General features: G+C 43.9%; 1 protein-coding gene across 1 annotated transcript in view; it reads right to left on the reverse strand.

Annotated features, from left to right (window-relative positions):
• The window catches only part of LOC137371113 (transmembrane protein 164-like), a 47697-nt gene that overhangs the window by 9829 nt on the left and 24591 nt on the right, over positions 1 to 13277 (reverse strand). Inside the window, exons 4-6 of the mRNA XM_068033066.1 lie at positions 11142 to 11208; positions 9111 to 9189; positions 7575 to 7675 (exon numbers count right to left, since the gene is read on the reverse strand). Coding sequence (XP_067889167.1) covers positions 7575 to 7675; positions 9111 to 9189; positions 11142 to 11208 — 247 coding nt within the window. The remainder of the gene's footprint in view (positions 1 to 7574; positions 7676 to 9110; positions 9190 to 11141; positions 11209 to 13277) is intronic.

Consider the following 13277-nt stretch of genomic DNA (forward strand, 5'->3'; position numbering starts at 1 on the left):
TTAAACGGGTGCAGCAACAGAGACCTGGGGTTATATGTACACAACCTTTGAATCTTGGCAGGACGAGTTGAGAAGGCTGCTAAAAATAGCATGTGGTATCCTTTATAAATAGAGAAATAGAGTACAAAAAGCTAGGAAGTTTTGCTAAAACTTTATTAATCACTGGTTAGGCCTCAGCTTTAGAATTGTGCCCAATTCTGGGCTCCACACTACATACAGGAAGGATATCGAGGCTTTGGAGAGGGTGCAGAGAAGATTTACTAGGATGGGACCAGGGATGAAGAAGTTCAGTTAATGTGGAGACTGGAGAAGCTGGGATTGTTCTCCTTAGATCAGAGAAGGTTGAGAGGGAATATGAAGATGTTCAAAATGATAAATGGTTTTGACAGTAAATAAGAAGAAATCGTTTCTGCTGGCAGGAGAGTTGGTAACTTAAGGAGACAGAGTTAAGAGAATTGAGAAATAGACAGAGGGGATTGAGGTGATTTTTTTAAAAAACACTGAGTTATGATGTTGTGGAATTGGGTTATAACTTGAAAAGCAGGAAGTTGCAGGGCTATGGGGAAAGGCCAGGGGAAATGGAACTGATTGGATAGCTCTTTCAAAAAGCTGTCAGAGGTTTGATCAGTTCAATGGGCTCCTCTGTGCTGAACGATTCTAGTTGGTATCTCCCAAACATTTTGTATTCAGTACTTTAAAAAAAAAGTATGATGTCTTAGAAAGAAGAAATGTGAGCCAAGTCCTTCTCTTTGCATTACAGCAACCCACCTACTCATTTTGATTCCGTCTCTCCAGAAACAAATTAACTGTCGGCCATTTATACTGGCTGCTTCAGTAATCCTCTCCTGAGAGCTACTCCTTTAACCTTTGGCTGAAATGGTTCCATACATGGACTCAATGGGCCAAATGGCCTCCTTCCTGTTGTGATGATCTATGACAAATTCCCTTCTTAGTGATCTATGAAGCCGAGCAGGGTCCTGGACCCGACCTGTAAAGGAGGCAGCTGTGGCCCACTGGGTAGAACTCCCTGCCTCTCAGTCAGTGGTAGGTTCAAGTCCTAGCACAAAAATCTAGACCAACTTCCCCAGCGCAGTAGCATTGAAGGAGTGCTGCACTGTCGGAGGTGCCTTCTTTCATGTGAGACGTTAAACTGAGGCTCTGTCTACCCTCTCCACTGGGCACAAAAGGTCCCAAGGCACTGTTTCGAAGAGGAGTAGGGGAGTTCTCCCTGGTGCCCTGTATAATATTTACCCCTCAACCAGCATCACTAAAACCGAATATCTGGTCATCTCATATTTCTGTTTGTGGGAGCTTGCTGTGTGCAAATTGGCTGCCGTGTTTCCTACATTACAGTGACTACACTTCAAAAAGTACTTCATTGACTGTAAGTGCTTTGGGTCATCCTTAGGTTGTGAAAGGTTCTACAGAAGCTTGACACCATCCAGGACAAAGCAGCCCACTTGATTAGCCATCACCATCCACCACCTTCAACATTCACTCCCTCCACCATTGATGCACAGTGGCAGCAGTCTGTACCATCTACAAGATGCACTGCAGCAACTCACCAAGGCTCCTTCGACAGCACCTTCCAAACCCGCGACCTCTACCGCCTAGAAGAACAAGGGCAGCAGATGCATGGGAACACCACCACCAGCAAGTTCCCCTCCAATAGGCACACCATCCTGACTTGCAACTGTATCGCCTCGCCGTTCCTTCACGGTCACTGGGTCAAAATCCTGGAACTCCCTTCCTAACAACACTGTGGGTGTACCTACCTCACATGGACTGCAGCGGATCAAGAAGGCAGCTCACCACCACCTTCTCATGGGCAATTAGGGATGGGCAATAAATGCTGGCCTAGCCAGCGACGCCCACATTCCTATAAACTAATGAAACAGAAATGCAAGTCTTCTTTTTAATTTTCTGATGAGTTACAAAGGAAGATGTTTGGTTGTATAGCACCATATCATCTCTCTCAGAAACATCGGAGTTACTCTGAAGCATAGTGAATTGCTATGTCACAGAATGTAGCAACCAGTCTGTACACATCATATCCCAACAACAGCAGTAAAAAAAACTGCATTAATATAGTGCCTTTCATGACCACAGGACTGATCAAAGTGCTTTACAGCCAATGAAATTTTTTTTTTGAAATGTAGGGAACGTGGCAGCCAATTTACACACAGCAAGATCCTACAAAGAGCAATGTGATATGACCAGATATTCTGTTTTTGTGATGTTGATTGAAGGATATACATTGGGCAGGACACTAGGGATAACTCCCTTGATTTTCTCTGAAATAGGGCCATAGGATCTTTCACATTTGCCCGAGAGAGCCGATAGGGCCATGGTTTAACGTCTCATCCAAAAGATGGTATCTCCAACAGTGCAGCACTCCCTCAGTCTGGCATTGGAGCATCAGTCTTAATTTTCAGATTCAAGTCCTGGAGTGGGACTTGAACTCCAAACCTTGTGATTCAGATGCAAGAGTTCAACCCACTGAGCCCCAGCTGACAGTAAGATGCATGACCCGCCAGCTGAGGGAGGAATGTTGGCCAGGACACTGAGAAAACTCCCTAAGCAGTGCCAGGGGATCTTTAACATCTAACTGATGAGGTGAACGGGAGCTTGGTTTAAAATCTCATCAGAACAATAGCATCGTATTAGTACAGCACTCCCTCAGTCCTGCACTGGAGTGTCAGCCTAGATTGTACTCTGATGTGATTGAACCCATGACCTTTGGACCCAAACTGGAGCAAGCTGCCCCTGAATCCAGTCATCCTCAGGACTGCAGGAGAGCTATTACTATTAGATAGAACAGGAGGTGGCCATTCAGCCCCTCAAGCCTGTTCTGCCATTCAATTAAAATATGGCAGATCAGTATCTTAGCTCCATTTACCCACCATAGCCATCAGTATCCTTACCTAACAAAAATTAATCAATCTCAGTTCTTAAATTTAATTAACCCCACCCACAGTCTCAAGAGTTTTGGGGGAAGAGAGTTCCAGATTTCCACTACCTTTTGTGTGAAGAATTGCATCCTGACATCACCCCTGAACCTAGCTCTAATTTTAAGGTTGTGCCTCCTTGTTTCCCACTAGAGGAAATAGTTTCTATCCATCAACTCCTTTAATCATTTTAAACACTTGAATTGGATCACTCCATCATCTTCTCAGCTAAAGGGAACAAAAGCCTAGAGTATGCAACCTGCCCTCAATTTAACCCACTTAGTCCCAGTATAATTCTGGTGAATCTGCATCGCATCCCCTCCATGGTCAATATATCCTTCCTGATGTGGGTTTGGGTTTACCGTTTTCAGTCTGGGATGGCCGGCGGTAGGACAGTGTGGGAGGGGCAGGTGGAAATTAGACTCCTGAAACCTGACCCGTTAACCTATTCTTTCTTGGATGTTGATTGACATTCGGTGCATTGCTGGAACTTGCCATATCTAATCCCGATTGTCACCCTGTGATCCCTGCTGCAATCTAATCTTTCTGGTTCCGCAGGGGCCTATATCACAGTTTCTCATGTAATTATTCTTCTATTTTAAGAAACTTGTACTGAATTATATTCTGACTAACGAGTGATATTTTTAAACCTAGCAATTAACAAATCTCCACTGTTGAGGCACAGACTAACTACTAATCTTCTGCTGTTTGAAGAAAGGCAGATTTACTTTTGGTTTTAAATGTGTCTCTCCATATACACTGGAGCTTCAGCCTAGAAAAATGTAAAATCCAGGGTGTTAAACCATCAATGTTCTAACCCAGGGTGCTACTGTGAACGAAACCAAAGCACAATGGCCGAGAAATTCGATGGCAGTGTGCCTGGTTTGCAGGTGCAAAATGTGTGCCAAAGCATCCAATAGAGAGTCATTATGGCACTGGAGAAGGCCATTTGACCCAGAGTGTCTTGGGAGATTTGCTAGTGTTGTTGGGCAGGGTTTAAACTAAATTGTCGGGGATTGGGAACCTACGAGGGAGCTCAGATTGGAGGGAAGCAAAACTGCTAACAGGAATTAGAAAAGTAACGTGAAATTGGAAGGCAGACGAGACGGAGGCAAACATCAAATAGGATCGGAATGAGGAATAATGTTAAGACAAAGTTAAGGGCACTCTATCTGAATGCATGCAGCATTCGCAACAAGGTAGATGATTTGAAAGCACAAGTACAGCTATATGGGTATGATTTAATTACCACTATGGAGCCATGGTTACAGGTTGACTAGGAACACAGGAGTAGGCCATTCAGCATATCGAGCCTGCACTGCTATTCAATACAATTATGGCTGATCATCCACTTCAATGCCTTACAGGAACATAAGAATATTCAGGGACATTCGTCATTTAGGAGGATAGGCAGAGGGGAAAAGAAGGTGGGTAGCACTGTTAATAAGGGACAAGATCAGTACATTAGTGAGAAGGGATCTTAGATCGAAGGAGCAAGATTGCACAATCAGTTTGGGTGGAGCTAAAAAAAAAACAGCAAGAGGCAGCAAACATTGGTGGGAGTTGTTTCTAGACCACCAAACTGTAGTGGTAATGTTGGGCACGGTATAAATCAGGAAATTAGAGCTGCATGTAGCATGGGCAATACCGTCGTATTTAGATATAGATTGAGTAAAACTTAATTAGGTAATTGGGTAAACCTAATTAGCACTACTGCTCTGGAGGATGAATTTCTGGATTGTGTTTCAGGAGCACTATGTTTAAGAACCAACTAGGGATCGAGCTATTTTAGATTCAGTATTATGTAATGAGAAAGGGCTAATCAATAACCTTGCCGTAAAGGAACCATGAGGAAATAGTGACCACAATATGTGGTAGAATTCTACATCAAGTTTGAAAGAAATATCGTTCATTCTGAAACTAGGGTCTTAAATCTGAACAAAGGACACTATGAAGGTTTGTGGGGCAAGTTGGCCATGCTGGATTGGGAAAATACGTTAAAAGATTTGACAGTAGACAGGCTAGTATTTAAAGAAGTATTGCACATTTAACAACAAATATACATTCCTATAAGACACAAAAAAACCCAATAGGAAAGATGAACCAACTGTGGCTAACAACAGAAGTTAAAGATTGCATTAGGTCAAAGGAAGTAGCTTATAAGGCTGGCAGAAAAAGTGGTAAGCCCGAGCACTGGAAGCAATCTGGAGTCCAACAAAGGAGGACCAAGAAACTGATAAAGAAATGGGAAGGAGATTATGAATATAAGTTAGCTAGAAACATAAAGGTGGACTGTAAAAGGTTCTTTAGGTATGTGAAAAGTTAACAATTAGCAAGGACAAATGTGGGTCCATTGCAGGCGGAGACAGGAGAGTTTGTGGTGGAGAATGAGGAACTGCCAGAGACACCAAACAATTACTTTGTGTCTGTCTTCACAGAAGACAGAAAATCTCCCAGAAATACTCTGGAACCAAAGGAGTTGTAAAAATGAGGAACTGAAAGTAATTAGTATCAATAAAGAGGCAGTACTTGATAAATTAATTGGATTAAAAGTTGATAAATCCCTTGAACCAGATGAGCTACATCCCAGAGTATTGAAGGTTGTGGCTATACAGATAGTGGATGCATTGGTGGTTATCTTTCAAAATTCCATTGATTTTGGAAGGGTTCCTGCAGACTGAAAAGTAGCAAATGTAACCCCACTATTTAAGGAGGGAATGAGAGAGAAAACTGAGAACTACAGACCTGTTAGTTTAGTAGGGAAAATGTTAAAGTCTATTATAAAGGATGAGATAACTGGACACTTGGAAAATAATGATATGACTGGGCAGAGTCAACATGGATTTATGAAAGGGAAATCATGTTTGACAAACCTGTTGGAAGTTTTTTTTTGAGGATGTTACTTGTAGCATAAATAAAGGAGAACCAGTGGATGTGGTGTATTTGGATTTTCAGAAGGCTTTTGATAAAGACCCACACAGGTGGTTAGTAAATAAAATTGGAGCACATGGGATTGGGGGTAATATACAGCAATGGGTTGAGAATTGGTTAACAGGCAGAAAGCAGAGAATAGGAATAAACGGATCATTCTCAGGATGGCAGGCTGTTACTAGTGCAGTACAGCAAGAATCAGTGCCTGGGCCGCAAATGTTCACAATCTGTATAAATGATTCGGATATGGGGACCAATTGTAATATTTCCAAATTTGCTGATGACACCAAACTAGGTGGGAATGTAAGTTGTGAGGAGATGCAAGGAGGCTTCAAGGGGATTTGGACAGGCTAGGTGAATGGACAAGAACATGGCATCTGGAATATAATGTGAATGTGTTAAGTGATCCACTTTGGTTGACAAAAAACAAAGGCAGAGTATTTCATAAATGGTGAGAGGTTGGGAAGTGCTGATATCCAAAGAGACCTGGGTGTCCTTGTTCAGAGTCACTAAAAGCAATTAAGGTGGCAAATGGCCTTCATTGCAAAGGGATCTGAGTACAGGAGTGAAGAAGTCTTGCTGCAATTGTATAAAGCCTTGGTGAGACCGCACATGCAGTATTGTATACAATTTTGGTCTAAGGAAGCATAAAATTGCTATAGAGGGAGTGCAATGGAGGTTTACCAGATTAATCCCTGAGATGGCAGGATTGTCTTATGAGGAGAGATTGGAGAAACTGAGCATGTATTCTCTAGAGTTTCGAAGAATGAGGGGTGATGTCACAAACTTACAAAATTCTTACAGGGCATGACAGGGTAGATGTGGATAAGATGTTTCATCTGGCTAGTGAGTCGAGAACCAGGGTGCACAGTCTTATAATAAGGGGGAGGCCACTTAAGACTGAGATGAAAAGGAATTTCTTTGCACAGAGGGTGGTGAATCTGTGGAATTCTCTACCCCAGAGGGCTGTGGAAGCTCAATCAATCATTGAGCATGTTCAAGACAGAAATCGATAAATATCTGGACACTAATGACTTCAAGGGATATTGGGATAATGGGGGAAAAAAATGGCAGAGTTGGATGATCAGCTATGATCAGTTTGAATGGCAGAGCAGGCTCGATGGGCTGAATGACCTACTCCTGCTCCTATTTCCTATGATCCTAGGAGTTGATGCCAGCTCTCTGTAGGGCAGTCCAATCAGTCCCATTCACCCACTCTATCCCTGTAGCCCTGCAAGTTTATTTCCCTCAAGTGCCTATCTAAATTCCTTTTGAAACCATTGATTGTCTCTGCTTCCAACTCCCTCATATACAGCGAGTTGTAGGTCATTACCACTCACCGCATAAAGAAGTTCTTCCTCATGTTTCCCCCTGCGTCTCTCACCCATAGCCCCCCCCCAGTCAATCCCCTCTTGTTCAACTGCCACTGCGCCCCCTCCCCGCCCTTTACTCACCCCTTACCTACCATCCCCACAGCCTTCCTCTCCTTATGGCCCCCACCCCACCCATCTTGCTCGCCTCCCTCCCAGTCCCACCCTCTTGATCACCACCCTGCCCTTTCTCCCTTTTGTGTCACTCCCCCTCCTTGCAAGACTTACCTGAGGGCCATCACGCAATGCAAACCAATTTAGAGGACAATATATCTAAATTTGTCTCAAAGAAAATGTCTTATCGTAAATGAATACGTGTACTCACCAGTCCAAGGGCCTGAAGAACGGTGTAGTGATAGAGAAATAATACACCTATCGCCAGCAATGGCCACCAGAAGTTTCTCAAAGGCTCTGCTCTGTATATACCTGGAAGATGGACAGAAAGACATTTGTTTGATCTCATCCTTATGTTCAAATTTCTCCGTGGCCTCATCCACTCCCTAACTCTATAACCTCCTCCAAGTCTACAACCAAAGATCTCTACACTCCTCCAATTCTGGCCTCTTGCACATCCCCTACTTCCTACGCCTCACCATTGGCGGCTGTGCCTTCAGCCATCTAAGCCCCCAATCTGCCGAATTTCCTCCATAAAGCTCTCCACCTCTCCTCCTTAAACCTACCTCTTTGACCAAGCTTTGGGTAACATGTCCTAATATTGACTCCGTCAGTTTGATCAGATTACACCCCTGTGAAGCATCTTGAGATATTTTACTACACAAAAGGCGTTATGTTGTTGATCAATTTTTATTTTAAATGTTCTCTTCCATCCTTTTAGATGGAAATTCCAATGCGACACGTACTAGAATTCAGTTTGCGCTTGGGGCATGCGGGAGGTTTTCTCCAGATCCAATTGATCAACTGATTTATACAGGCTTGGGAAATTTTATGTGCCAGTGGTGTTTGATATCAGGATGGTTGGATTAAAATGGAACAGTTGAGAAGTACACCTGCATGTACTGGCATAAACAGGAGGAGGTCATGAGTTCAAGTCCCACTCCTGAGACTTGAGCCCATAATCTAGGCTGACACTCCAATGCAATACTGAGAGATTGCTGCACGGCGGAGGTGCATTTTCCGGACGAGACATTAAGCATTTTCCCTCTCAAGGGGATGGAGAAGATTCCACAGCACTATTTTGGAGATGAACAGGAGAGTTCGTCCCAGTATCTTGGCCAATATTTATCCTGTAACCAACATCACAAAAACAGATTATCTGGTCATCATCACATTGCTGTTTGAGAGAGCTTGCTGTGTAAAAACTGGTTACTGGTTTCCTACATTACAACAGCTACTAACTTCAAAAGAAAACTTAATTGTCTGTAAAGTCCTTTGGGATGCCCTGAGGTTGTGAAGAGATTAAGAAGGGATTTAATAGAGATGTTCAAAATGACGAGGGGTCTGGAGAGAGTAGATAGGGAGAAACTGTTCCCATTGGCTGAAGAATCCAGAACCAGAGGACACCAATAAAAGATGAATGGGAAAAGAAGCAACAGCGACACGAGGAAAAACTTTTTTATGCAGCAAGTGGTTGGGATCTGGAATGCACTGCCTGAGAGTGTGGTGGAGGAAGATCAATCGTGGCTTTCAAAAGAGAATTGGACAAATATCTGACGAGACAAAACTTTCAGGGCTAAGGGGTAAAGGTGGGGGAGTGGGATGAGGCGAATTACCCTTGCAGACAGCTGACATGGGCACGGCTGGCTGAATGGCCTCCTTTTGTGCTGTAACCATTCTCTGATTCTAGTCTTTCTCCTTAAATGCATCAGTAGGCTACCTAAAATAACTGGTCTGTTATACTTACCCCCTTTGTTGAGCAGGTACAGGGGAACGATATACATTAGGATATGCTGAATGTAATACACCTCAGTTTCAAATGGAAGCTGCAAGCAAACAAGGGCAACACAAGTAAGAGAAACATCACAAAATGGAGAGTGATGCATTTTAAAAATCTTAGAGATGATGTAGAGGAGAATTATTAGAATGGTACCAAAAAATGAGGGCTATCCGTTATGCAGAGAAACTGGAGAAGCTGGGGTTGTTGTCCTTTGAGCAAAGGTGGTCCAAAGGGTGATTTAATAAAAGTGTTCAAAATCACAAAAAAGGGTTTTTATAGCATAAAAAGGAGAAACTGTTTCCAGCAGTAGGTGGGCTAGTCATGAGGATGCAGATTTAAAAGATAATTAGCAAAAAGAGAGGGGAGATGAGAGAAATTATTTTGACACAGGGAGTTGATGATGATCTGGAATGCGCTGCCTGAAAGGATGGCAGAAGGAAATTCAATAGTAACTTGCAAAAAGGAAAATGGATATACAATTGAAGGGGAAAAAATTGCCGAGCTACAAGGAAAGAGCAGGGGAGTGGGACTAATTGGATAGCTCTTTCAAAGAGCTGGCACAGAGGCACAGACACGATGGACCAAAAGGCCTCCTTCAGTGGTGTATCATTATATGATTCAAAGTTCTGAGATATTAATAATAAAAAAGCTTTATGTTAGCTTGGCTTGATTGGTAACACTCTGGCTGCTGTGTCAAGAGTCTATGAGATCAAGCCCCCATACCAGGGTTTAGCTCATACTTTAGTCTGACAGAAGAGTAGCAGCTCCAAGAATAGAGGCTGCATTGTTGGGGATGCCATCTTACGCACCACATATTAAACATGGGGCCTGTCTGCCTGTTCACGTGATCTAGTTGCCACTGTTTGAAGGGAAGAGACTTCCCTTGGTCTCCTGAACAACATTCTTCCTATAACAAACATTGAGAAAAGGAATCTCACATATTAACTGGTCATTCAATTTATTGCCATTTTTGGCATCTTGTTCTGCACAACCTGGTTGCCACATTTCCCAAAATAGCAACACTTGCTTGTATCTCATTTTGAGATAGGAGTTATGACGCCATACAAGTCTTTGTGTTCGTGACAGTAGTGCCTCTGGAGTCACCGAGACTCCCCCCCCCACCCCACCCCCACCTTCTCCCCCCAGCAGTTCAACTCAAGGTTTCCAAGGGGCCTGCTAATGCAGAGTGCTGATGGATGCTCTCTTCTCCCCCGGTACAAGCCAATACATGGGTTTGTGGGGGAAAGGAAGGGCCTGATTGAGCAACTCTCTCTATGTGATCTTTCTCATGGAGTTATTTCACTATGGCTGAAGTTTTCTAGATCTGAACGTTATCATAGGATCGAAAGGGCCCTGTTGGCAGGGCAGTGAGAGGTGAGAGTTAAAGAGGACATTACTCCCCAAACCCACAAATTCATTTGGTGCTCATTCTGTCTCCTACTCCAGATCCTAGCATCATCCTTGGATACTTCCTGCCAACTCTTGCTTCCTGGGGAGTTTCAGATCATTAGCTGCCACTATCAGCATTGTAGCAATAGCCAATAAATTTTACTCCTCATCATTATCTGGAGTCTAAGCGGGGTTGTATCCTTAGCAAATGCCTGGTTGTCTGCCCCACCTTGAACATTTTTTTGTTTTAAAAACACACTTTTATATAGAGTTATGGGGCTATGCCTCATCCTACTCCCTCCGCCTAACTCCACAGTTCCGCCCATCTCCCCCCTCAATATGACATCCCTGCTAGAACCTAGCCATTTCCTAGGAATTTATTTCTCTCGTGGGGTAAGCTACATGCAGAGGTGCAACTTGCACCAGCAACTTGCCCTGTAGATGAGAACCAATTTCGAGACGGTCTCAGGACCTCTCTGACTTGGGGCTTGGGCCGTTGTCCAGTACACAAACAGCCTGGGCCCACAAACATGGCTCCCGACTTATTTCTACTCAGCAGAGACACGGTTAAGGCCAGATATGAGGACACAAGACCAAACAAACACTCACCAGCCTGGTGTTGACTACAGGGAAGAGCAGTGCCAGAAAGGGTCCGTTCAACATGTGCACATGCAACCTGAGGAATGAAACACCATGCAGAGTCTTACAAACGTAAACACAAGGTATTGCAGTGACTTAAATATAATTACAAAGACTTTCTGCTCCGTAGATAAGTCCCCAGGGCCTGATGGAATCTACCCTAGAATACTGAGGGAGACAAGGGAAGAAATTGCTGGGGACTTGACAGAAATCTTTGCATCCTCATTGGCTACAGGTGAGGTCCCAGAGGACTGGAGAATAGCCAATGTTGTTCCTTTGTTTAAGAAGGGTGGGAAGGATAATCCAGGAAATTATAGGCCGGTGAGCCTTACATCAGTGGTAGGGAAACTATTAGAGAGGATTCTTCGGGACAAGATTTACTCCCATTTGGAAACAAACAAGCTTATTAGCGAGAGACAGCATGGTTTTGTGAAGGGGAGGTCATGTCTTACTAATTTGATTGAGTTTTTTGAGGAAGTGACGAAGATGATTGATGAGGGAGGGGCGGTGGATGTTGTCTATATGGACTTTAGTAAAGCCTTTGACATGGTCTCGCATGGCAGACTGGTGCAAAAGGTGAAGTCACACGGGATCAGAGGTGAGCTGGCAAGATGGATACAGAACTGGCTCCGTCACAGAAGACAGAGGGCAACAGTGGATGGGTGTTTTTCTGAATGGAGGGATGTGACTAGTGGTGTTCCGCAGGGATCAGTGCTGGGACCTTTGCTCTTTGCAGTATATATAAATGATTTGGAGGAAAATGTAGTTGGTCTGATTAGTAAGTTTGCGAATGACACAAAGGTTGGTGGAGTTGCGGATAATGAAGAGGATTGTCAGAGGATACAGCAGGATATAGATCGGTTGGAGACTTGGGTGGAGAAATGGCAGATGGAGTTTAATCCATCTAGGACAAATGTGAGGTAATGCATTTTGGAAGGTCTAATGCAGGTGGGAGGTATACAGTAAATGGCAGAACCCTTAGGAGTATTGACAGGCAGAGAGATCTGGGCGTACAGGTCCACAGGTCACTGAAAGTAGCAACGCAGGTGGATAAGGTAGTCAAGAAGGCATACGGCATGCTTGCCTTCATCGGTCGGGGCATAGAGTATAAAAAGTGACAAGTCATGTTGCAGCTGTACAGAACCTTAGTTAGGCCACACTTAGAATATTGCGTGCAATTCTGGTCGCCACACTACCAGAAGGACGTGGAGGCTTTGGAGAGGGTACAGAGGAGGTTTACCAGGATGTTGCCTGGTCTGGAGGGCATTATCTATGAGGAGAGGTTGGAAAAACTCGGATTGTTTTCACTGGAACGAGGGAGGTGGAGGGGCGACATGATAGAGGTTTACAAAGTTATGAGCGACATGGACAGAGTGGATAGTCAGAAGCTTTTTCCCAGGGTGGAAGAGTCAGTTACTAGGGGACATAGGTTTAAGGTGCGAGGGGCAAAGTTTAGAGGGGATGTGCGAGGCAAGTTTTGTTTTTTACACAGAGGGTGGTGAGTGCCTGGAACTTGCTGCCAGGGGAGGTGGTGGAAGCAGATACGATAGTGACGTTTAAGAGACATCTTGACAAATATATGAATAGGAAGGGAATAGAGGGATATGGGCCCCGGAAGTGCAGAAGGTGTTAGTTTAGGCAGGCAGCAAGATCGGCGCAGGCTTGGAGGGCCGAATGGCCTGTTCCTGTGCTGTACTGTACTTTGTTCAAGTCTGTACCTCCATTAATTCTAAACTTCCTGTCAATATTTGGTCATGTAAGTATTTTGGATTGACTTTAGTTTAAGCTTTGTGTTTTAATAGTGAATCCATAGACATTGGAAAATGTGTATTAAAGTGTATGATAGGGTGAAATGAAGAGGCTAATGGAGCAAAAACACTGGTAAAGACCAGTTGGACTGAATGGCTGTGCTGTAAATACTCTGGAAAACCACCTTCCTTCAAGAGCACCTTTAAGCAGTGGAACGGAATCTACCAGCCAATATTCTGTTTTATTGTTTACCTCATTTTACACAACAGGGATGAATCAACATCCGGACAGCTGCCAGCAAGGGTGGAGGACTTGTGCAGGAAACAGCCGGAGATGGTAGAGCTGGTGGGTTGACTC

The sequence above is a fragment of the Heterodontus francisci genome, chromosome 6 (genome assembly GCF_036365525.1).
Source record: "Heterodontus francisci isolate sHetFra1 chromosome 6, sHetFra1.hap1, whole genome shotgun sequence".
NCBI classification, from domain to species: domain Eukaryota; kingdom Metazoa; phylum Chordata; class Chondrichthyes; order Heterodontiformes; family Heterodontidae; genus Heterodontus; species Heterodontus francisci.